We start from the raw sequence: 27,023 nt of genomic DNA on the forward strand, positions 1-27,023 counted from the left end.
GAAAGATTTTGAACCTCATCAATATAAGAGAAATGCAATTTAAAACAAAGCACAATTTCACACCCAATAGATTAGAAAAAATATTAAAAATTTTAAAGTAATATGTATCAGCAGGAGTATGAAAACCATTATTCTCTCATGTTCTTTCTGGTGAACGTCTAATGATGCAGCTACTTTGGAGAGACATGGTAGTAGATAGGACAGCTAGGAACAGGATGAACACAACTACCCAGCATTTCTTTCAAATTATATACACTGAAGGTTCTCCTTTGATTTGTTTGAGTTGAAAAAAAAAATGCACATAGGGCTTCCCTGGTGGCACAGTGGTTGAGAATCTGCCTGCCAATGCAGGGGACACGGGTTCGAGCCCTGGTCTGGGAAGATCCCACATGCCACGGAGCAACTAGGCCCATGAGCCACAACTACTGAGCCTGCACGTCTGGAGCCTGTGCTCCGCAACAAGAGAGGCCACGACAGTGAGAGGCCCGTGCACCACGATGAAGAATGGCCCCCGCTTGCCACAACTAGAGAAAGCCCTCGCACAGAAACGAAGACCCAACACAGCCAAAAATAAAAAATAAATAAATTAATTAAAAGAAGGCTCAACATTAAAATAATGCACATAAATTTAGAGTATTTACAGAATCCCTGAAATCTATCCATTAATATTCTAGGGTGTTCATTAACTTCTGTGCCAATGACCCCTGGTATGTAATTTCCTTGTTTGCAAACTAACAACATCCTATAATAATTATCCAATAACTAACAAAGCCCTTATAGGAGACTGAGAACAATTTAAACATCGTGTGTATACATGTATATGTATATGTATGTGTGTGTGTGTATATGTATATATATATATATATATATATATATATATATATATATATATATATATAAAATCTTCCAATGAAGATGTATGTGAAGCTAACCATGATGGCACAGGAAAGGCATGTGCAACATCAGGCATATGTGATATCAACCCCCATCTCCAATCCCCTTTTCCTTTCTTAGAGCATACAATGCCATGCTCTTAGGTGATTTTTCATGGACATGAATCCTTATCCAATGACATTTCAATGAAACATTTTTAACTTGCTAAAATTGGCACATGAGGTGTGTAGTGGTTTGAATGGACCCCCATTCAATAAACCTCCAATAAATGTCCATGTTCTGGAACCTGTGAATATGATCATTTTTGGAAAAATGGTCTTTACAGATGTAAGTAAATTAGGGATCTCAAGATAAGATTATCTTGGGTTTTCCAGGAGAAACCAAAATCCAGTGCAAATTGTTCTTATAAGAGACACATAGAGAAGAGAAAGCCATGTGAAGACAGAAGCAGAGATTGGAGTTATGCAGCCACAAAATCAAGAAAATCCTGGAGCCACCAGAAGCTGGAAGAGACAAGAAAGAATTCTACCCTAGAGCCTTTGGAGGGAGCATGGACTTGCCGACACCTTGATTTTAGACTTCTGGCCTCATGAACTGTGAGAGAACTAATTTCTGTCATTTTAAGCCAGGAATCTAATACAAGGTGAAAACGATTCAACTTCTCAGGGCTAGGTGCTCCCAGGTACTTAGGTTAAGTGATTGGACAGGAAGTCTGTCTCCTAGATGCTGGTTAACTCTGCTTCAGGCCGTAGTAACTAACCCCATCCAGTCAACTAGCCTTGACAAATTTGACTACAATGCAAAGCATTTACAACTAGAGAAGATTCTAGAATTTCCATATAAATCAGTGAGTTATTTTGGCAAGCACATTTGGTAGTTATGTTTTAGACCATAATTTACCAATGACTAACTTTGTAACTTTTATCAAGTTACTTAAATCTGTGGGTCTCCATTTCTTCATCTGTCAAATATAGAGGTGATATAAGGGAGAATAAATTATAGCAGAAATCAAGGAAATTAGAACTTTTATGGAGAAATGTTCACTTTTTTTCTCTGGTTCTGTTTATTCTTCTGTACCAACAAATTTGCTTGGTGAGACCACAATTATCCTTAGTTATGAGAAACCATTCTAAGCAATTATACCTTCCTAAACTATTTAAAAATTAAATTAAATTAAAAAATAAAATCATTTGAGAGGTATGACTTTCAGTTATGTCACTGTTTACTTCTACTCACTGGTGATGTTCACAGATCTTCCTGTTTCTCCCCATCATTTACTGGAGAATTAAGCATCTGACTGACAGCCTTGCTCCTCATCCTAAATCTTAAAAAAAATCCTCAGTTTCTTCAACATCTGTATGGATCATTCATCCAATAACATAACCTGAGTCCTTCAAACATATCAATTCTCAAGACCTTTGACCTTCAGTCAGTGTCAATAACCTGGACTTTGCTATGATCAGCATCTCTTTCCTCTAATCTCCCTGGTCTATTGTTTCATCTCTTTCTTTGACCTATTCTTTTTTTTTTTTTTTTTTTTTTGACCTATTCTTTAATGCCAAGTAGATCACTGCTTCCCAAATGCTTCTTCATGAATTGAAAGTACTTCTATTTCATAAAAATTACTTAGGATGTTGTTAAAAGTATAATGTTAGGTCAAATAATTCAGAGATTCTGATTCTATAGATCTGGATTGGTGTCTGTGAAATGTAGATTTATTCTGTGACTTTTCACCATCTCCATCAATATTGACTGCATTCACTCTCCTTCCTGGATCTTATGATACATCAGTTGTATAGTATCTTTTTGACAAGCCACGTTCACACCTCATCACATCTGCACCAATTTTTTTTGTTGTTGTTCTTTCTTTAGTCATGAAATTAACGGTGTTTTCCTTCACCTATGCACCAGATCCCATTGTATTCAGTCTCTTTAAGAGTCTGGGTCATTAGTGATACAATTTATTTTCTTAATCTTCAACCTTTTCTTTTCTATGACTCCTTCCCAACAGTATTTAAACCTGTAAAATTCTCTCCCATCTTTAAAAGATAAAGCTTTCCCTTCACCTCTTTTAGACTCCCTGGAGCTATTTTCTTCTCTCTCTTCTTCCCTCCAAAACCCAGTGTCTTAAAGAAGTTGTCTCCAATTGCTATCTCTATTTTTATAGCTTCCATTTGTGCTTCATACAACTACAGTCTGACTTCTGCCACCTCCACTCAGCTGAAATTGTTGTAGATAAAATCACTGTTGACTTCTTTGCTACTAAATTCAATGGAAACTTCTCAGTCCTAGGTTTAGTTAACTTCTGTGCAGAATCCGATCTGTTTGTGAACAGATCACGTCACACTGAACTTTAGAGGGGTTGAGGTTGCTGTGACACCGCACCTTTCTTGCTGTGTCCTTCTAGGCCTCCTCACAAGAATTTCCTTTTATTTTCCTCACGGTTACATCTTCCTTTTTTTCCCCTTTTCATTCTAAACCTTTTCCCTCAGTTATCTTCTCCATTTCCTGATCTTCACGTACTGTTGTATATTCTAATAATTTACACTCTATTTTTGGCTCATTTCTTTCTTCTTGGCTCCAATCTAAGTACCTCAGATCCACGTATCTACTACATTATCACCACTTAGATGCTAATACTACTATTAAATGTAAAGGTCATAATGAGAAATAACTACTGAACAGGCTCTCTGCTAAACCCATTTCACAAATTATCTCATTGTAAGATGTTCCCATTTTAAGATGAATAAACTGAGGCTTGGAGATATTTAATAAATTACTCAGTTCATACAACTAGAATCCAGATGTGTTTGATTCCTAATTCCATACTGTTAGCCATTTTTAATACTGCTTCTAATGATAAATATGCAAGGGTTTCTCCGCAAAAACTCAAACCCAACAGATCCTAAACTGAAATCTTCCATTTGGTTTACTATCGCAATGATTTTCCAATCTCCGTCCATTTACACAAGCAAGAAACAGGACTTTTTACCTTATAGACCATATCTAATAAATCACAAATTTTCTAACTTTTACTTCCTTAATACCTTAAAAATACAGCACATTCTACCTATCCCCATGGTTCAAAACACTATTAACCTTCCCCTGAATCAGCGTAGCGCTTCCTAGCTGGTGTCCCTGCTTCCAGTCATGACCCCTCCAGTCCATTTTTCACAATGCAGTGAGTGATTTTCTGAAGTCAAATCCAATCATGTCACTTCCTTGCGTACTTAAATCCTGTCAATGCCATTCCACTGCCCTCAGGATAAAGTTCACTCTCCTTACTAGGGGTTGCAAGGTCATTCGTGACCTAGTGTCTGTTTAAATCTATTTCTTCTTCTCTATCCAACTACTCACTTCTTTCTAAGCTCCAACCATTGGACACTATTTGTAGATCCCTAAGCAGGCTGCGCTTTCTTTCAGTTCTAAGATTTTTTTCTCCTGCCTAAAAATTGTATCCTTCTTCCTCCGTTCAGTGGGTTAATTGTAACCCATCCTTCATGCTTCAGTCTAGAGAGAGTTTTCTCTTATAAACCAGCTCTCTCCCACCAAGATCTCCCTATGTTTTTCCAGAGTGCATGGTCATTTTACTGATCATACAGTTCATTACACTGCATTGTCATTACCCATTTTCTTACCTGACTTTGTTACTACACTTTATGTCCCTTCAAGAGTAGACATCATGGGCTTCCCTGGTGGCCTAGTGGTTGAGAGTCTGCCTGCCGATGCAGGGGACACGGGTTCGTGCCCCGGTCTGGGAAGATCCCACATGCCGTGGAGCGGCTGGGCCGGTGAGCCATGGCCGCTGAGCCTGAGCGTCCGGAGCCTGTGCTCCGCAGCGGGAGAGGCCACAACAGTGAGAGGCCCGCGTACCGGAAAAAAAAAAAAAAGAGTAGGCATCATGACTTTATTTTGGCCAAGCTTTCCCCAGAAGAAGAGCCTGAGAGAAGGATTATTCAAGGGCAGATAATTTTGGAGGTGATATCAGGAAACTGGAGGCAGAGTAAGGAAGTGAAACAGGGAAGGGAAGTAGTCAGTGAAGAGCCCAAGTGCATTACCACTCTGGGTAAGTGCAGTTTAATATGTTGAGGCATTCTGGGAGCCAGTGTAAAATCCGTGCCTCAGAGTTAGGACAGAGTTGGCATATCCACGTACTATCCTGGTTGTGCTGAAAGTTACACTTTTAGCCCTGGGTAGCCCCTTCATCCCAGACTAGTTAGTCACCCTATTAGCAGTTCTCATCAGGTAATGGTTGAAGGCAGCTCAGGGGAGGGCAGGGGACTGGAAGAGAATGTATTAACTTCCTGACACTAGCACTTAGTAAATATTTTGAATGAATGAAAATAATCGAATAAAAGTCTCACTGTATGAAGGAGATGATCTTGAAGGTCCTTGTAAGATGTGAGATTCTATAATATTAAGAAACAATCAATATGCATATTCTACCATGTCCTTAATTATCTCTGTGTGGGTATTGTGGAAAGCAAAGCACACTATTTAATCATTCCTAACCAGTCCACATTAGGGAAGAGGAATGTTGCAGTATTCTTCCATCAGCCTCACAGCAGAGTGGCTGTGCCGAATTGGAGGAGGGCCACCATGACCCAGTTTGGGGGCCCCATCACTGTAGAAACATTTAAAACCACACTGTGGGATGGTGGAACACAGATTAACTATTGCCACATGGGCCCCTCTAATGATGGAAATATAAAGAGAACTCTAATCTCCAGAGCTATTACCTTGGTGCTTCCCTTGAGCACTTTCTGTATTTTTCAAAGAGAAAAGAATGAAAGTGGAGGTGCGGGTGTGGGACGGGCTGTCTTCAAATAGTTTCCTGAAATGCTGTCTGAAACAAGAAGGGCTTGGAGGAGAGGACAGGGAATGTGTTTGAGCAATAGCAGAAAGTAAATGCACTCTACTTCTGGTTTTCAGAACATATAACAGTTAAAAAAAAACTTTTTCTCTTGTGTATGTGTAATTTGTTTATGTGTGTGTGAATAGTGTATGTACCGCGGCAGTCTGCTTTGCCAAGTAGAATTCCTTGTTCTCTAAGAAAGTTCTTTTCTAAGCTAACTACATATAATGTACTTTTAAAATCCAGATTTTTATCATAGCAATTTTTAAATTTAAAAACATCCCTTTTCTGATTGTAGGATTAATTCATGTGAACAACTGAGGATTTTAGAAAACTGAGAATGGGATTAAAAAAAAAATCTCCAATGCTCTAAACATCATTTTTTCTTAAAACTTTCTGTCTGTCTTCTATCTATCTTTCTAACAAATTCATAAGTTATCTTTATGATTTTCTCATTTAAAATACACTAGGTGGCCAACTCAAAATTTACTTTGAAGGACCCAGTGTTAGAATCCCAGAGAAGTTGCAGGTCATGATTTGCTTTGAACATGCGTGACTTTCATGGCTCATTCTCAGATGGGTGGCAAAAGACTCAATGATTCTCATGGGACAGCTCTCTCTGAAAGCTGACTCTCAAAGTGACTGAGATTTAGACACAGCTAGAGGGCCATGTGACTCTGGTCAGGGGAGATAAGCCTACAGGTACTGAGACTGTGAATAGAGAAAACTACTTCAGGTCACGTGTCACAAAGACAATCAATTTTTATGTGCCTAATTCTTGGTTGGCAAATGTATATAGCACAAATCAGGGTAAATAGCATTAAGGATTTCCTCATTTGGTAAGGGTTCATAATCTCAAACTAAGAAATGAAGGCTACTGTATGGATATGGATATACATATAGGTATATTTTCACAATTGGATTATTTTGTTCATATATCTTGTAGCATATTTTCCAACTACTAAAATATTATTTTAATTTTTTCTACATGTAGTTGTATAGTTAAAACTTGTGACCAATCTAAGAAATGCATTTTGTAAAGTGAACTAGTATAAATCTAAATAAACATAATAACAGGTCTACTGATACTCAAGAAACTACATCCATTCGCTTCATTCTTTTTTGAAGGAAGTATTAGTACTCACGATGTTCATGTGAAATTTCATACATAGCTTATATATTCAATAATATAAGATATAAAAGGTAAACCTGGAGTTCATATGGTCCAAATCCCTCATTAGAAAATTCTGAGCCTGCTATTCCGCCCTCCCACCCCAGGTCATAATGCTTGTTAGTTGTAAAAATAGAACTGGAATAAAATTGATTTGATTTTCTATCAAGGTCCTTTATATTGTGCCCCATGGCAACTTCCCATATATATATATATAGAATCTGGGATGGGGTAAGAATTTTGTAGTCAGATCTTTAGTTATACATTAATAATTCTCACCACCCACTGAATTTCAAATTTACTACTTTTTTGGCATTATATTGTAAACTCTATAAGGACAAGGCCCGTGCCATGATAGCTCCAAAGCATAGTGCAGTGTTTGGCATATGGTAGGTGCTCAGCGTACTTACTGAATTGAATCACATGTTCATTACCTTACAAAGGGATCAAGTCGTTTTGGGGAAAAAAAAAAACAGTGAAAGAGTGAAAGGGGAGAGACAGAGTCAGTAGAGGCTTAGAACAGGAAAGGGACTAAATTGAAGTACCAAGTAGAATTGCCCTCTTCTTCTGTTAGCAGGGCTCACAAATCCGGTCCTAATGAGGACTGACTTCTTCCCGTGACTTTCAAAAGAGTGGGGGCACTGCCCTGGGAGGAAGTCAAAGTCTTGTACTCTGTTGGACACTGGGTTCAAAGCACCTACTGAATTTATCTGTTCGCCAAATGGTTCAGGCGTAATCACTTTCAGTTAAGTTATGCCAGTTAAGTTTTAATTGTCCTATAGTCATTTTGTTTACAGAAATAGGACTCTGGCTTTGCTATTTTTAGCCTTGAACCCAGTATGGAATTGTACCCTTGGGTTCCCACTGACTCAGAAGCCTTGTTTCCTTCTAAACTGAGCAATAGTAGATGAGAAATACTGGATCAGAAGGTCCACCCTCTGTTAAAACATCTCCAGGCTGCTTTGGACTGCAAATCACTGCCTGACTTGGCATCCTTGCCATGGGGCTCACCAGAGGTCCATGACTATTAGCCCACATTAACTCCCAGAAAGCAGTTTTCTGAAGGTGTTTGCTAAAGCCAATTGGAAAATTATTTGTGCTGAGTAGAACATACGGTATAAAATATATGGGTCTCTAGAATTCCACTGTGATTCCTTTTAAATATTACTTTTTTCATAGAATAGGAATCCATTGAAATGACCTAAATTTCACCTTTATCATCAGAGAGTTATGACGACTAGGGTGCGAAGAGGCTGTGCTACATGTGCTAATGTTGGGAGAGATTTGCCAGATAGTTTCCATCCATTTCTCTAGATTCATTCTCCACCATCCTCACTATGTGGTACGCCTACTACATTGACCTCTCTGGCCCAAGCTATCTGGGTGGGTTTCCTTGCCTTCTAATACTTTCCATTTGGTTTGACCAATGGGATGCTTTATGAGGAGAAGAGAGAATGCTGGGTAATATCCTCACCCTCCCTCCCTACCTGACCACTGTTTGGCAGTGGCTGTATCATCTATCTAAATCCACAGCTCCTGTTGGGTGGCTTCTGTTGCACAGTATTTTCTAGGTTCCATTACTGCTCCTCCTCCTTGCACTTTTCAGGACTAGAGGGGTGTAATAGGCAGAATAATTGTCCCTCAAAGATGCCCATGTTCCAATCGTCGGAACCTGTGAATATACCTCACTTAGTAAAAGGGATTTTGCAGGTGTGATTACGTTAAGGATCTGGCGATGAATATCCAGGATTATGTGGGTGGGCCCAATGTAATCCCAATGGTTCGTGTAAGTGGGAGGCCAGAGATAGAATTGGAGATATGATGAAGGAAACAGAGGTTGGACTGATGTGATTGCTGGTTATGAAGATGGAGGAGGGTCACTAGCCAAGGAATGCAGAAAGCCTCTAGAAACTTGTAAAAGCAAAGAGCAGATTCTCCCTTAGAGCATCCAGCAGAAAGTCAGCTCAGAAGACACTTCCGTTTTAGACAGTTAGACTTCCAACTTTCAGACGTGATGATGAATTTGTGCTGTTTTAAGTCACTAAGTTCGTAGTAATTTGGTACAGTGGCAATAGGACAGTAATTCAGACAATAATGACTTTCCACTGTTGTTAGACCTGTGGTACTACACCATCCTTTTATTGGTGGGTCTTAACCTTGCCCACATCTTTGCAACTAGCCCCTTCATTAATGTTTCTTCACTTATCCGTCTGAGTGTACCATCTGGTTTCTGCCAGGACTCTGTTAAATGCTTATACCGTTTTATTCATTAAAGCCACTTTTAGGTATTTATTCTATAGAAATGCTGGGAGATATATACAGTAACTGAGATATATACAGATATTGATTATTTATAACCACAAAAATAAGCAGAATAGGGACTGGCTAAATAAATTATACTATAGCTGTGTGATATAATAGAATGCCAGAAAACATTTTTGTTACATATGTACACACACATGCATAATTGTGTGAAAAATCAGGCTACAAAACATACCTATGTATTTTACCTGTGCCTATATCTGTATCTGTATCTACACCTTTATCTATGTATCATTTATCTATATATCATCTGCCTGTTTAAATATATAGAGAAAGAAAACTGAAAGAGGAGAAAAAGATAAATGATGCTTTTAGTGGTTAACTATTGCTAGTGGATAAAGGATAATATTTCTTCTTTGTGCATTTTCATATTTTTCAAATTTTCTACAAGGCTTTCATTAGTAGTCAGAAAGACAGTTTTAAAGCAGTAATGGGTCCTCCTCACATATGGTAGAATGCTTTGTATTACAGAGGAAATCTTTTCTGGGTCACCCACAGTTAGAACAATTTCTTCTATATACAACTATTTTGTGCAGCTTCATTATAGTTACTTGTATTCTTGTCTGACTCCTCTATCATATTGTGGTTATTTTGAAGCAGATAATATCCTAAAATGCATGTCTTCCTGCACACTCACAGTGCCCTATGTGAAACTTGCAATATGTGTTTACTGAAAGCTTTATATTGAATTGAATTTATAGATGCTTAATCAAAACTTCTTTGACGGGGGTCTTATTTACAGACCCGTAAAAAATACAAGTAACAGGAAAAAACCTATGAGGCAAATCTGTATAGCAAATTTGTATATACAGAGGATAAAAAACCTGATTTAAGATGCAAATGGATAGTGAATTATTTATATCATATTCTTGTCACAGAATGGTTCATTTAAAATTGGTTTACTAAGAGGATTAGATGAATGTAAGTACTTAGCTGAGGTAAACATTAGGATTAGACTATTCAAAAATCAGATCAAGTACTGGAGGAGGTGAAAGAAAATAACCTATCGTACTTTAGTCACACTGGAAAGACTTCATGGACCAGGTTGAATCCTTAATTAGTGACTCTTCAGTATGTTGAGCGACAAAGGTATTCTAGGAATATGGCACTATTTTGGAGAAGACTCGAGGAAATAGGACAGATGAGTCAAGACAGCTATGTGGAGATACGGCAGAGTTTAGGAGAGCCTGAATGTTAGATGATAATCAATAATATCATACCATAATAAACGGCAGAGGAGTGATAGAATTAAGATATGTCAGAAGGAGAAGAGACTAAACCCTTTCATTCACATGTGAGAGACTGAGTCTCCCAAGATAGGAATATTTGGAAAATCTTCAGATATGACCTAAAGTCTCTATCCCTGGTCCAGTGACATTTTTTTTCTTTTTATATGGGAAGAGTCCTCAGTAATGATTGAGTCCTCATGTTCATTTCATTAAGGATTTTTAACACTTAGCTACAAAATAATGTATTTGACTTAGTTATATTGCAAAAAAATACTATATTAAGATAGAGCTACATATTTATTGATAATGTTTCGCATGTTTATTTAGCAGTCATCTTATTGGGGATTTTTAAGGGAAATCATGTTTAATTTTCAAAAGATATCTACATGTTTATCTTCATGCATACCACGTATAGTGATTTAAATGTTCCACTTGGGAATAGTTATTTATTGATACTTAGCTCTATAATTTTCTTTATGTACATGAATTTCCTAAGTATGGTGTGATGCCAGTAAAGATGTTTATTGTACTGCACTCCTACAGTGGAAAAACGTAGTAATTAACTTCATAAATGATAATCGTTATTCTTAAGCAAAGTAGACTATGATCCTTGTGCCCTTTGTTTTCTGACATTCCGTATCTGTGCTGAAGAAAATGACTGACAATCCAATAATTCCTTGGTATTGCTTCAGTCATTCCATATAGTAAAACTATGGGTTATAAACCATTATTATCCCCGTTTTCCAGATGAAGAAACCGAGGCAGAGAAAAGTTGGATAGTAAGTCTTGGCAGGGCCAGGATTTGAACCTTTGTAATCTGGAGTAAGAGCCTCTGCTTTTCCATTTTGTTATACAAACAATAATAAGGAAAAGCCTTTTTTTTTTTTTTTAAATCCTGAATAGAGAGAAAGTCACAACTGGATTTTGTAATTGGCCTATGGTTCCTAACCTCAGACCAAGTAATAATAGAGCATTCCTACCACTTTTCTGATATAGTTGAAAGAATGAGCCTGTAGAGACTAGCTGTAGGAAACTCTGGTTTTCTGTTGCTCCAAGATCAGAGGGACAAAGGCCAACTCTGGGTCTACAATTTTTCAGATGATTGGAGATCCCTTCTTTGCAACAGAATTCTGAAAGCAGTGGGTAACACTGAAAAGTTACATTAGAGAATAAAATAAGTGTAAAATCTATCAACTTATCTCTGTTGCTACATATTTTAAATTTTATCTCATTGCAATTAAAGTGAAGTCAAGATCAGAGAAAGAAGGCGTCTTCAAATCTGGCAGATCCAAAAGAAAAAAGCATTAACAGGAAGATAATAATGTATTCCACAATTTTACTTCCAAATCCTAAAACACTGTGAGGGGCAGTAGAAAGAGTAATACTTGGGTGGCTTCCTGGTTTGTCATTAACTGGCTGTGTGACCTTTGGCAACTCAGTGAGCATTAAAAATATTTAGCAGAGCTATTGGTCTAGGTCATTCTCTCTTTCTTCTACATGTTTAACAAAAATCCATAGTGACAGTCATAGAGAGACCAATTTTTGACATAATCCCCAATGACCGCATCATTTGGTTAAATTTCATTTGACCTTCATTAGAGACAAAACTTGCTGCTACTAGTCAGAATAATATTGAGACTTTAAAAAAGGATGAAGGCCGTCCAATGAATATGTACTTAGCTAAACATAAGGTCAAGGAGTTAGACAGAAGACAAGACCAAAGTGAACACTAATTTTTTTACGTGTCTGGAAGGTGAGAAATAGATGTTTAAATTGGACGCAGGAAGCCACGAGGGGCCAAGCGAATGACAGCTAGAGGAAGGTTACGGCAGCTGTGTTTGTAAAGGGTTACGCTAACTCTGTTCTTCTGAGAATTTCAAAGGACTTCCAGAAAATAAGATACTGGCTCCCTATATTTTTAATTTTGGGGGCTACAGAGAAGTGTTCTTTGGCTGTGGAAATAATCTGTGAGATTTCTTTCAATAAGAGATTTGTATTTTCAGCCTATAGTTTAAAGGAAGGTTTGCAATTCAAGTACTCTAAAAATGAAACATGGTGCTACAGAGCCACATGTAAGACGTATGAATAGTGCTGGATGCTTTTAGAGAGCCGATCTGATGGGAGTGGGAGGCAGCAGAGTGCTGGTGTTGCCACATGGGGTGGCCTTATTATACCTAATTTACAGCTGGTAAAATGGAGGCTTATAAAGGCTGAATTGACAGTTGTCAAACAACTGGTCAGTGGTAGAGTTGGGATCCCAATGATGTCTGACACCAGTGTCCATATTCTTAACCATGCCAAAGTTTTAGGCACAGAAGTCTTGAGCTTCACCCACTCCATACCTTTTCTGTCTTGTATCTCTACTCCACACCCCAAACACATCTCTTAATTTCTTTGAAGTGAGGAGCATTATCATGCAAAACACGATCACACTGCTCACAGATACAATTCACATAAAGGGAAGGAAGCGCTGGAGAATGAGACAGGGAAGAGGGGTCACACTCTTTAAGACAAACAAGTCCAACCAGACCACTGACCTGACACCATAGATTAGAATGCAGCATTTTTATTGTAAAAGTCCACATATTAAGCAATTCCCTTTGTGAAAAGGTTTCCAAATACATAGACCAGGAGCAGCTGATAATTAAGAATTAGATTATGTATAATATATATTCATGTTGCCAATACTATGCACACATTGGAAAGCTAGCTTTTTTGAGTGTCCCCATTAACGGAATACATTTCAAGTCGACAATAATAACATGTTTCTCGTCATTGAAAATTTGCCAACAACTCTCCCAAAGAGTCAACATTTAATATGTTAACAATTCAAAACAAGAAAATAATTCTATTTACATGTGTTTGAGGTTATATACTAGAGCACTGATACAGTAAAGGTTTGTAAAATTGGCAGCTAAATGTATTTCAAGATTCATCCAGATGACTTGATCATGACTTTACATGGTTTTCTATTAACAATGCCACTTTCTCTTCTTTTCTACTCTTTTTAGATTATCTATAGCTATGATTGAATTCCGACTTAGAGCAATGATTGCCAAAAGGAAGAACTTGCAAAGGGTGCTATTTTAGAAAAATAAGGATTCAGGATGAATACATGAACATGGAGCTCAACTCATTATGTTTGAAGTCTGGGACCACCACTTCATGTGAATACAATATCCTTGAATGAGGACACAGTCATAGGCTCAACCTCCATGTAAGTCTTTCATTTGTTCTTTCATTTTTTAAATGTTAACTTCAGTACATTTTGGTTTTCACAGAGCGTAGATTACTCCATTCTGAACACCAGTCAGGTATGACTCCTGCTTATGTCTGTCATGTGTCCTCAGTGAAGGGGTGGATGGGTCAGAGCTGACTCCCCTCCAAACCTGGAACAATAATACACAGGTTCTAATTATGCCCTACTAGACTCATTTCTGTACATAAATGGAGGATGTCAATATTGTTCTAAAAGGAGTATGGACTTTGCCTAAAGTAAATGTTTGATAAGGAACAAAAATAGCCAAAATTCTTTGGATCCTTCTGTTTACTTCTACAAGATCAAAGAGCACTGCCTAATGCCTATGTGAGAAGATGAATCACTGGTTCCAGACCAGCTCAGAGAGATTCACCAGAAGCATATAAAGCCAGTTCACTTCCAACCACATTTATTGAGCGCCAGCTATGTGCCAAGCACTATACAAGGTGCTGAGGACCCAAAGAGGAAATGACAAGGATTCTGCCCACAAGGCATTCACAGTCACTAGAAGCAGATCTTGAAATGGAGAGTAAGTTCTGTTATGACCTATCAGCCTAAAAGGAAGAAAAAAAATAGCAGCAAGCACACACATTTACTTTAGTCTCTAGGAAACTGGGCATATTTCGAGGTGGCAGATGTCAATTATCCAGTCTGTATTTTACTTAAGGTGTTTTAATATGTCATACGAGGAAAAAATAAGATGTTTGAATCTTCATGCATGAGGGAGAAGGTAGAGAAAATTCCTCCCTCCAATTCCAAACCCCAAACCCTTATAATTACATTCATGATTCTTTTACAGCCCAAAGACACAGAATAAAATACTTTATGATGTTAACTTCAATCCATTTGTTTTGGCTCTAGAGAGATGCATGCATTAAACTTGAAGCATTCTACGTTACTGAAATATTTACATCATTGTACATGTGATGTGGAGGAAATTTTCCTCATATCTTGGGCTGGAGATGAAATAGATTTCTAGTGTAGGCTCCCTATATTTAAAGCAGGTTGTGATTTTTCTCAGATAAGGGAGATATCCTGTTGGGATCAAATTTACCACAACTTGACCCCAGATGAACAGAGGATACAGTTTGGGATCTTTTGCATCTCATTGTATTTTGAATTGAGTAAGGATACCACCACTGTAAATAGTCATGGCTTTCACTATTGCAATTCCTGTCGTGGAAAACAAAATCTTGTTTGTTTTCAATGTTCCTGCTCTAATTTCACTTGGCCTTGCAGGTTTGAGACACAGCAAACAGTATAGCTCAAATTACACTTATTTACCACAGGAGAGTTGGGTGCAAACCATATGACATGAATACAATTTACCAGGTTAGAACATAGAAACAAATTCAGAGTATTATAAACCACTCAGGGGATTATATAAGTGGACTTAGGACATTCTCTCTCCATGAGATTTAGTGAGTAAGACCCACATCAGTAACACCCATACCTCTTCACAGGTAAAGGTAGGAAACCCAGTAAACCAGATTGAACAAGCAGAAGGCAGTGGGGAAGAAGATCCGCGCATAGGAGTCCATCTTGGCGATACGGATATGTATCCTCCCATGTCTCCAAGCTCCTGTTCGGCAGTCTTCGAAACAGCAGAAAAAACTGGCACAGTCCTTGCCGTCCAGACACTCATACCCATATTCTTCATCTCTCTCTTGAAGGTGTGTGGCATTATTCATTTGAATGGTTGCTGATCGTGGGCGGATATCAATGGTAGGGGCCTGAGATAAGGGTAGGGAAGGAGAGGGATCAGAGTTAGTTATGCTTGCTAAATCCTAGACCATTTCTCCACAGTGTCAACCAATGTGAATGATGAATCTGAAAATGAGTACTCAGGGAATTGCTATGACATCATGATCTACAATGGTAAAATTGAACTTAGAAGGATAGCACATTTGCAGGGTTCAAATTTTGAGCTTAAGCAGTGCAGCTGAAAATAATACCACCAAGCTAATAGCTATAGCAAGAAGATTGAACACCAAAAGAACTCAAAGTTTAAAGATTTAAATCACACAGCTACATGGAATCTTATCTAGTAAATATTAGATGTGAGGTTGGTTACATGAAGGCATTTAATGGTGTTGCACATGAGTAGAACAGAGAAATAAAAACGCGTCAATTTCGAAATCAAATTTTGTGTCATGCTCGTCTATATAGGCAAATACTATAACCCCATTACACTGAGCAAATGTCTTGAATGCTTTTAATAGAAAACGTCAAGATATATATAAATGTAGAAGCTTCCTGAGTTTATACCACAATGGTATGACTGACTTATGTTTTAATGGAATATATAAGTACTTTGTCTAACGTGCACCATTTAGAAGCTTCAGAATGTCAGCAATATTAACCTACATGTGAGTGAAAAATTCTTTTAAATGTTACTAGCTATCAAACTCTGTCTGGCATGAGAAGAAACTAGTACCAATTAGCTAAATGTTAATCTAATCTTTTCTGCTGCACCAATTACAAAATTGCTAGAAAACTCAAACATTTACTTAATGTTAATTTGGATGAGTTAGTTTTAGGGTAATATAAATCCAAATCGTATTGTCTGTGAATCAGCGATCAGAATCCAGCTGAGAATAGAAATCTCATTAAATATTGCATGGTAGAGCCAAAGGCCCCTGGATCACCCTGGAAGGGAGAGATGGGTGTTTTAACTTACAGCATTTCAAAAAGACTGTATTATTTTTATAGAACTGACAGGTAGAGTTCAGGTCAGTGGAGATTATTGCATGTACTTATTGAAAAACAATCCTTTGTTGAATTAGGATTTACGGAGTCAAATTTTAGGGCATATATGGTATATATGGGACATGGTAGGTACAGCCAGTGAAACTGGATTCCATTTTTATCTGTGAAGAGAGGGTAAGTCTTGGCTTTGACGTTTAAAGAGGCCCACTCTACTAATGACATCTCATAGAGCTTACAGATATTTTTAGCCTCACGTTAGGTCAAAACCTCTGAATTAATGTAGGGTTGCTGAATCAATTCTAGAAATCTATAGAACTTTCTCCATCTTAAATGTGTTATCTCTAGTGGAATGCTAAAATGTCTGCTCATAAAAAATAAATAAAACACCATGTAAGCATTAATAGTCAAATTCAGCAGTTGCATGCAGTGAATTTCCATTCCAAAAAACATTATACCTTGAAGGAAAACATCCGAAGAAGCTTTGGGTTTGTAGACAGAAAAGAGAATCACATTTTTTTAATGAAAAAAGGAAGAAAAAAAAAAAAGAGAGACAAAGTAAGATAAATTAAAAATACATTTTGAAAGCATAGCAAGTGAAATGAACTGAAATTGTAAACAAAGAAGGACAGTTGTGAGCTTGGAATAAAGCATATGCCTAAAGTTGGACAATGAAATTTGGTGATTGATTGCTAGTGAAATCTCCAGTAAATTAATCCACAGTGATCTAACTGCAAAGGCCAGTATTGTTCACGTGTGAGGAAGCTTTCTATTGCCCGTTTTCCCTGATCAGAAATACTGATTTCATTTTCTAATTATCATCAAGGAGGCCTTACTAGGAGAGCCTTGACACAATGAACCCAAGGGCATATTAAATGGGAAAATGAAATTTCAGCTTCTCATTCACAGCTTGGGCTCTTGATAGTTCTGATAAATCATCTAATTGGCTTAAAAGAGGGAAATGCATGAAGTTCTCAGGTAATTTCATTTTTGCAGGTTCTTCAATTCCCCTTCTCCTCTGCCTTCTTTTCTTCTGCCAGCTCATGACCCTGGCTTAAGGAATCCAAGTGTTTTGTATCTCTGCAACAAAATCCACTCCACAATAGAGAGGACCAGAGGGCTTTGTCCTAAGCCAGTCCTCACATCCCTGTTTCTACTGCCAGGTAATAATGCTGAGTGTCTGTAGAACCATCTTTGGGGGGAAAATGAAATAGCAAGTGAAGGAGGGGAAGAAAATAAAAAACAACACAACAAGGAAAATAAACTAAGGATAGAGAAAATGCAAAGGTAAAGAGAGGCAATACAGACAGAGAAAGAAAGGGCTGCATAAAGTATAGTGAATATGGGCAATTAAAGATAACAGTTTCTTTTGCATTAATCATCAAGAATAATGATGCTTCTTCACCTGTTATATAATGCCTTACATTCAAATAAACACGTGCAATTTGTAGAATTTCTCCTGGGTTTCTGGAGATGCATCAGGATGCAGTCTAGCATCAGCTACATTCTGTGGTTATAATTCAGCTCCCCAAAGCCCGTGGGTCAGAAAGCTGGCCACTATCATGACCCTCATAGCCCTTAGAGCAGAAGACCAGGAAAGGCTATAAATTCAGGAGTTCCTTTGCCCCAGTATTGTAAGGAAATGGACTAATTTTCATGGGGCCTCCTATGAACCAAACACTGTGTTTAAGTGGGCAAACGGGCAGCTACATGCTCTTTTCAACATCCATAATAAAAGACAGTTGCTTTAGGCATTTTTATTTATGCTTCATCAACTCTATTTAAATTTAGGTGGCAAGGTGAAGCCATCCTGTCTCCAAGTCACTGAACTCAATCCAGGTTGGTAACTGCGTGAATCATCAACATCAACCACCATCATCAACTATAATTGTAAAGTACTATGTAATGTTTTTTACATCCATTACCCCATTTATTCCTCACAGCAGCCTCATAGGATGTGTCTTTTTTGTAATACTCATTTTATATATGAGAAAATGAAAAAGGGAGGCTAAAAAAATACATTTTAACTATAAAACCAATAGAAGTCCTCTGGCAATGCACACACACACACACACACTATTTGCAGCAGTGTGGTGATCCCTGAAACTTTAAGAACCTTGTGGCTTCCTATTGGAAATCATTGGATGAAAAATTTAAGTTAAAACATCAATAATTTAAAAATATTAGTTAAGAGGCAGAAAGATGAAAATCAATGAAACCTAAAATAACAAGCTACTAGAAGATGAATGCATTGTTCAGCCATGGTTATACTCCCAACGAAATAGAGAGAGCAAGAGTCTGCCTTAGTGAATCAGGTCTCTCCCAAGTAACTGATGACCTTAATGAATCCTTATGGCCTGGCCAAACCCACACAGTCCCTTTTCATCTTGCAGCCCAAAGTGTGGATAGACTGCAGACAGGCTAAGCAAGACCAAACCAAAACAAAACCAGGTGATCTCTGTGCATACAAATGTCAGAGGTCCCAATAAGAAATGATACATACAGGGTTTTTCTTCTTTTTGTCTTTGTCCTTGCTTGGTTTCCGGTTGCTGACAAAATAATGCAGGGTGCCGTACTCCACCAAAGCAGAGAAGACAAAGATGAAGCAAACAGATACGAAGAGATCCATTGCCGTGACATAGGAGACCTTGGGGAGCGACTTCCGGGCAATGGTGCTGAGGGTAGTCATCGTCAGGACAGTGGTAATGCCTGCAGGAAGACACAACAAGACAGATCATGTGACCACACCAGCAAGGTGGATAACTAACTGTCACTAATAAAACCAGACGTGTTTTGTGACTTCTGAGGAGCAACCTCAGTATTGGGAAAGGAGGTGTAACTCAGATTCATTCACTCAGTTCACGGATGTGTATTGCCCGCCTACTATGTATCATCTACCGTATGTGCTGAGAAACGTGCTGAAAATGTGCTGAGAAATAAAATAGACATGGTCCCTGCCCACATGTCCCTCGTATTTCAGCGAAAGACACCACCATGGATCAAGTAAGCAAAGAAAAGTATAATTACAAATTATGGTACGTACCATGCAGAAGAGCAGGGATGATGAGAACTTACTTAGCTGGAAGGCCTCTTTGAGGAGGTGATGTTTAAGGCGAAGCTTAAAAAATTAGAAGAAACCAACCTTTTGGCTATTAGCACTAAATAAATTAAAGGGAGGTTCTGAGGAAGGGAAACCTTACCTGTTTTTGAATTTTTTAAATACCTGGCTTCTGGGGATGGGCGGGGAAATCACGGTGATGCTGGGGAAGTCGAAGTTCAGTCACGCAGAGCATGCACAGGAGTTTGCATTTTATTCAAAGTGCAAGGAGAAGTCATTTACAAGTATTAACTAGAGGATGTGCGTTGTGTACGACTGACATGTTCTGATGGATAAATTCTTTAGAGGCTATTTGTGATGAAAATAGGTATCTCAGAAGTAATATCATAACTAATATTTACTGAAAACTTCCTCATGCCAGGCACTCTGATAAACATTTTGTGTGCATTCTCTCTTTGAATCTTTACAGCAGATATTTTCATTTTGATTTTATAGTTGAGGAAAAGGAGGCAAAAGGACCAGTGCCATGTCAGACGGTAAAGTAGCAGAAGGATTTAAACACAAAAATTAAATGTCTGATTTCAAAACACTTCTTTTCCCCCTCGTGCAACAGTGCCCAAGCAAACAAGTCCTCCCCAATAATTGTTTGATAACAAAGAACAAAATTAAGACAACCTATACGTATCTACAGGGGAAGGGTCAGGGGCTTACCTTCTGTAACAGCTATGTTAATTACAATAAAGGCAGCACAGATTCAGTATCTGCATAGGTTATAGCTCCAGTTATAGGAACTTAAGTCACTTCAACAGTCTAAATTTCTGCATCTGTTAGTGATCGTGGAGTCATCCGTCTCCCTGTCTAGTCTATATACTTTGTGACAACAGATAAGACATGTCTTGATGTCCATTGTAATCCCATAGTGAGTATAGTGGTAGGACTCAATAAATATCAAATGAATAAATAAAACAATTGAAGAATAGTGTGCATATGAAAGACTAGAGACTCAACCTACATTTGAAAATAGGAATCCACACTGATGACTTGGGGGAGATAGATACTGTTCTGTGCGATTAAAACTAACACTTAAGAATCTCTTCCTTCGGCCAGGTACTATGTTAAGTACTTGTATAATTAATTATCCCACAAAATCCTCACAACGACGTAAGCACTGTTATCCTTGTTTTGTTTTGTTTTGTTGCAGGTGAAAAAACCTGAGTACAGAAGGAATAAACTAGTTAAGTGATAGAGATGACATACAAGCCTAGCAAGTCTGACTTTAAACGCAATGCTCTGAACCACATTGCTGTATTTCCTCTCTATAAATAGGTCCATAATATGCAGGATGTTTTTGTTCTTAAGGCAGGTGGGTTAAAACTTTCAAGTGCACATACGAGTTATATACATGCTTACTTTCAAACACTTTCCAATTTTGTTAAGGGTTTTCATGGTCTATCTTTGTTCTGGGAGCTATTGTAAATTCCTAATTTGGGATATGATGTAGAGATGTGGGTCTTCCATGTTGTCATGATGGAAACATAAGAATGGGCAAGTTTCTCAATTACAAACTGGGGATGGTAGTGACTGGGGGAACTCCCTAAGGCTCTTGGGAAGACTCAATTGAATAAGGCACATAGAGTGACAATTCCTAGTAAAGTCTCAATAAATAGAAGGTGTTATTATCCTTTATTTTAGAGAAGAAAGATCTGCTTCTCAAACTAAAAAAAAGCTTCACTTAGGTTGTCTATACGTTAATTCACGTAGAAGTTTTTGATTATACCTAATCACAGCTGATGTTTTTTGTGGGGGAATTTCAAAACTAAATTGGCACTTTGGTCTTCACATTCAGGCCTCAAACCACATATGACCTATGAGAAGTGAAAATGTCAGTATTCACAGTAGATACCATGGATAAGTTCACTTAAGACAATGTGGCTTAAGTTCACTTAAGACAATGTGGCCTCTCTCATATTATTAGGCTACATGGCAGTTCGTCACAGCCATGTAAAAGAAGAATCTTAAAAAAATGCTTCAAGATATTTTCAGGTCTGCCTGGAGCCACAGAGAAGAGAACAATGAAGAATAGACAAACGGTAGTTTTAAGTGATTTGCCAACCAACAACAAGATAGCCTGATGTGGTTTTTTCGTTTGTCTTTAATGTGGTTTTTAAGCCTAGTTTTGCTAAAAGCAAAGAGATTAGAGTTCTCTTACCTGAGATACATGAAAAAGATCCATAGCTTCTTTCCATTCCTCCAGCCTTGGCATGAAGTAAGCTCTTCAGGCATGTTACCTTACCTCATAACTCGGGTGAAATATACCAATTCGTATTGTCCTTGTTTCAGCCATCATCCTTACATCAGGATTAAACCTCACCAGCTACCACTTGTGTACCAAACTATACTCAAGTGTTATAAGTTCCAAAATGAATATTCCCCATTCTGTGGTGATCTGAGTTTAGAAAGCAGTCGGTCTCTGAGCCACATGGGTATGTTTGTCTCACTCATCAAATAACTTGGCTCTCTAACTGTTCAATGGCAATAAACTTGAAGTTCACGGGTGTTTAATGTCATCTGGTTCAACTCTTGATTGTAAACGCTGGAAAAGGCAATTGGACTCAGTGAAATCTAGGTCAGTGTTCTTAAACCGGATCACACATAAAAATCACCTGGGAAATTTTGTTTTTCTTTTAATCCTGACACCCAGCCCATGCTGTCAACAAATTAAATAAGCATCTCTTCAGGTTGGACTAAAGGCCCCCTACTGAGTTAAATGTACGGTTAAATCTAAGAAGCACTGACCTAAAGAAGTGAGACAGCAAAGCTAAAACAGGGAAACCAGCCCAGCTCAGCACCCTACCTTTTCCCACAACTGGCCTTCAACAAGGTCTCACCCAGAGCAAATCTAGGTGTCAATCAGCCAAGGTGCAGATCTACTATCTGCTGGCTGTGTGACCTTGTAAATGTCATTTAACCTTACAGCACCTCTGCTTCCTTAGCTCTAAAAGTGTGACAATAACCTTTATTATCATTACAACTTCTACGTGAGGCTGTTGTGAAGAGTAGAAAAAGCATGGGGACCACGTTGAAGACGCCTGACTTATCGTAAATGATCAACAAATAAGAGGAGCACCTACCTGCTATTTGCTTGGGGACCCTTCCCTCGTTCCTCAGCCCACTCACCTTGATCCCTTCTCCCACCATGGTCTTGTGCCAGTGAGCACTCATTGAATAAGTGGTGGAAATGAGCTACTAGAGTGGTCTTAAGAAGGATTTTGACCAGCAGGAACTAGACTTCAAGAGAATAGATTGATTTAAAATCCTTCCCTTAAAATATTTTTGGAATGGGTAGATTGGAATGAATGCATCAGTGCATTTTTTCCATCCATTCATAAGTGCATACATTCCTTGACTAATCACTGAAGTACCAGCCATGTGCCAGGCACTATAATGGGAGTGAAAAAGACATTTACATTCTGAGGTGACAGACATATAAGCGTGTAATGCAGTACACTACTCACAATCACAGGTAATAGTCCTCAAGTAATAGACTCAGCACATTTTGGGTCTGTCTTAGCATGTAGCATTAGACAGGCCATTATAATTGTTAAGTAGAGCCTGTAACATAAAGTACCTCATATAACAGAAAAACTGAAAATAACTTTATTTTGAAACAGATGGGAGACTAAATTAGGTTTGGAGGAGAACAAAAATGCAAATGATGTCTTTTTTTCCCAGTAATCATTTCTGCCCTCAGTTTTAATAACGTGGTACAGATCACTTTGTCAGAAAATGACTATAAATGCTAACATTTCTGAGGCCCTACTATGCCTTGTGAACTTTGCATGGAATACCTGATTTCACCTAATAAAACCCCACAGTTAGGTACAGGAAATGATATATGTTTCACATGTGAGTAAAATGTGATTTGTATATCCAAGGCCATACCATATGTGTGGGTTGAAATCCAGATTCTCTGGACTTCAAAATCCAAGCTCTTAACTATTACATGATACTGCCTCTCTAGTCAAAGAGAGAGCAAGAAATATGGTTGTAGTTTTCATACAGATGATAAAAGAGGACAGTGGTTTTATAATTCATTTTTCAGTAGTTTTAGTTAAGTCTTTAGGAAATTTTATGTAGTATGAGAATTTTATTCATGGGCCTAGCCTCCAATGTCCCTGTGAGTCTGTGGCTTTGTCGTCATCTACGTGAGTCCTCTTTCCTTTTGTGAGGAAAAAGATGTGAAACTCCAAGACAGATATCACCATATACAAGAGATCGAGCAAACTGCAAATAATATTAAAAGTGGAGGGAGGGGTCCCAGAATTTCACAGGTAATTATGCTTTCCCCCAAATAATCTTTTCAATGGTTCTTCTATAAGGAGCCAATTACTGTGTATGTATGTCTTCAAATGTCACAATAATTATGCATGTTGAAATTAATCAGTAGCCAGTGGTGTGCTAGTAAATGTGTAACAATTGATTCCCTAGAGAAAAGGTGCCCCTGATTTTTAGTGTTTGCCTATTTCCATGTTGTTAATATTTTCACCTTGGTTGATTTCACTACCAATGTGGCATCACTGAACACAACGTTGGGAAAAGATAAACACAATCAGCTCTCATGAGCTGGTGTGAGCAGCTCTAGTGTACTACTGCCCCGAGATCAAAACAAAAAAATCTACTGAAAAGAAAAGGTTTCTTTTTTCCCCCCCAAGTTAATTTAAATTACTTAAAAACTTACTGAAGAAAGCCTATGGAGGTAATTTAGCAAAACAAAACTAGAAAACTTTATACACTGCTTCTTTTTTTTAATATGCTAGTTTTCTTTAAAATGAAACAAATGGCATTTCTATGTAATTGATGACTGAATTAAAAGCAAGTCAGTTTTTAAAGGGGAATAAAGATTAGTCATATTTGGTACTTACCTTGGGACAGTACAACACAAAGAATTGTGTCTCACCTAAAGAAGTTCTGGCTGGAACAGCATCCTTATTGATCCAGAAAGACACCCAGGATAGGACAACGATGAGTGTGCAGGGGATGTAGGTCTGGATGGTGAAGTATCCCATTCTTCTGCTCAGGTCAAAATAGACAGTCATGACCACGTAATCCCCTGGAACAGAACAAAGATAGACCATGAAAACCCTTAACAAAATTGGAAAGTGTTTGAAAGTAAGCATGTATGTAACTCGTATGTGTACTTGAAAGTTTTAACCCACCTGCCTTAAGAACAGAAACAACAAAAAGCAAACCCCAACCTGTACTGAATTCTGATCCTTTTAGAAGCAATGTGATTACTGATGGAAGGAAACATTTTTATTTTATTTTTTTTTTTTTTGGCGGTACTCGGGCCTCTCACTGCTGTGGCCACTCCCGCTGCGGAGCACAGGCTCCGGACGCGCAGGATCAGCGGCCACGGCTCATGGGCCCAGCCGCTCCACGGCACGTGGGATCCTCCCGGACCGGGGCACGAACCCGCGTCCCCAGCATCGGCAGGCGGACTCTCAACCACTGCGCCACCAGGGAAGCCCCGGAAGGGAACATTTTTGAGCACATTGCTGGTATTTTCTTCTTTCAGTGTGATTTTTGACATTGCCTTCTCTGCCTACTTAATATACACAATGTGAAATTTTTTGTTTGGTGGAGAGGGAAAGAAACAGTGTTTCTGCTCTGTGCCTTTCTCGCCTGCAGTGAATCCTAAGGTTTGTAACAATTTCCTCTTGTTCTCAGGACCTTTCTCCATACAAACCAGAGAGAAATATCCCGGTGCTTGGTACTAATAAATGACTGTTTTACTCAGTTGATAACCACATTTCTGTGCTGAGACATTTTCTCATATTTCTGTTGAATCCTGTGATTTTCCTTCATAGCAGTTAACTTCAGTTTGTCATTTCTCATTCATTCGTGTGGTTATTTTTGTAATATCTGTCCCACCTATTAGACTTTATCTGCATGAGTCCACAGACTGTGCCTACTCTAGCCCATCATTGCCCTATCAGTACTTAGCATCCTGCTTGATTCCAAATAGGCATTCAGTAACATTTGTTGAGTAAATGATTAAATGAATGAATATATTTATATATTTAAATATAGAGAAAGAAACAAAAATCAAGAAGTTGTATTCTGGAACATTTGGGTTACAAAGGAGTTTATGTAAATAACACAGAGAGTAATCAAGGAATCCAAGAACGACCATATAGCTGTGCATGAGAACCACGTAATGTGACATAATCCCAAGTCTCTGATTCATTAAAATCATGGTGCATGCATTGTTTTTAAACTTCCATGTCTTTCATTTTGTATGATTCCAAGTGAAATTTTACAAAATTTTAATTTTTGAAGTTAGAAAATATACTATAGAGACATATCCCAGTTACTATATATTTATGCTTCTTTATAGTACTGTTTGAGAACATCAGTTTCAAAGACTACATACGCTCTCCTAATGTGAGGCAAAACATGAGACCACTTTTCAAATGTTGCTTCTTTTTTCTTTACTAAATTGTGATTTGTCCTAAAATGCATGGACGATGAAATCCAAATCATGTGTTTTAGTTGAATTACTTGGCTTCATGTCTGTGTTTCTCTACTTACTTAGATGATTTAGATCTGATTCGAAAATAAGGCGCTTTAGAAGCTTCATGGGGAGAAGACTGACTTAGCTGGGTGAATTTTTACTACCTAGTCCACTTCTTCCTTCCCCCTCTCAAGCTTCACTCCACACCCTTCTAAGCTGCTGAGATAGAAAACCCTTCACTGGGTACTCTTCAAGGGAGTAAAGACTCCTCTAACCCTGCAGTGTTTCCTAAGTGGGGTTATGAATACATCCTAATACTGCCCTTCGGTGGACTGATGGACGGTCACTTGTCTAATTCAGTATCCTGGTTAAGGCAACATTAGTGACCCAGACACTAATTAGGGAATTAGGCTCCCATGGGAATATTGGTTCCCTGTCCAAGAGCAGTGATTAGCCATTATTTAGCAATTATCCCTGAAAAGTTAAAGGTAGGAATTTTCTTATTGAGCATAACTAGATTTTGGTTAGTTCCCTGAGATGATGCTTCTCTGTGTTGATTTATTTGGACATAAGCTATTTAAAGTCATAGCATTTCATAAATTTGTTTGGTCTTTGTTCTAATTTAGAATATAACAGACACAGGCGATGATTGAGGAATAAAGACATTTAACTTGAGATGATCCCTATTAATATCTATCTTTTTCTTTCCTGTTTCTTTGATCACAATACCAGAGGCGAATTCAAGTTTCTTATTCTACATAGGAAACACAAAGAAAGAGACGTTTTCTTTTTAAATACTAATATTCAGGGGCACTTTTTCTCCCTATTTTCCAAGTCCTTGAGAATACTCTGCGTATTTTAAACATGTTTTTAAATGAAACTTTATGAATTATAGTATTTTAGATAAATCTAGACAATTTTAGTAACTCCTTTTTTACTCCTTTATCATGTAAGTGAATGAGAATCTACACTTTGGCATTAGTGATCTGACTCTTTTTAAAGGTGAACTTTAATT

At 38.0% G+C, this 27,023-nt stretch overlaps 1 protein-coding gene across 6 annotated transcripts in view; it reads right to left on the bottom strand.

Moving 5' to 3' along the window:
• Positions 1-13,004: 13,004 nt before the first annotated feature.
• GABRG2 (gamma-aminobutyric acid type A receptor subunit gamma2) overlaps positions 13,005-27,023 on the bottom strand; it is a 123,011-nt gene continuing 108,992 nt past the window's right edge. For 3 of the 6 annotated variants that reach the window (XM_032626941.1, XM_032626943.1, XM_032626940.1), the window contains exons 7-10: positions 24,452-24,604; positions 18,940-19,145; positions 16,895-16,918; positions 13,020-15,463 (exon numbers count right to left, since the gene is read on the bottom strand). In XM_032626941.1, coding sequence (XP_032482832.1) covers positions 15,188-15,463; positions 16,895-16,918; positions 18,940-19,145; positions 24,452-24,604 — 659 coding nt within the window. In that variant the 3' untranslated portion in view covers positions 13,020-15,187. Of the gene's footprint in view, positions 15,464-16,894; positions 16,919-18,939; positions 19,146-24,451; positions 24,605-27,023 lie in introns of all 6 variants that reach the window. The other 3 variants (XM_032626942.1, XM_032626944.1, XM_032626946.1) reach the window with 3 other exon arrangements.

Source organism: Phocoena sinus, chromosome 3 (genome assembly GCF_008692025.1).
Source record: "Phocoena sinus isolate mPhoSin1 chromosome 3, mPhoSin1.pri, whole genome shotgun sequence".
Taxonomy (NCBI): Eukaryota; Metazoa; Chordata; class Mammalia; order Artiodactyla; family Phocoenidae; genus Phocoena; species Phocoena sinus.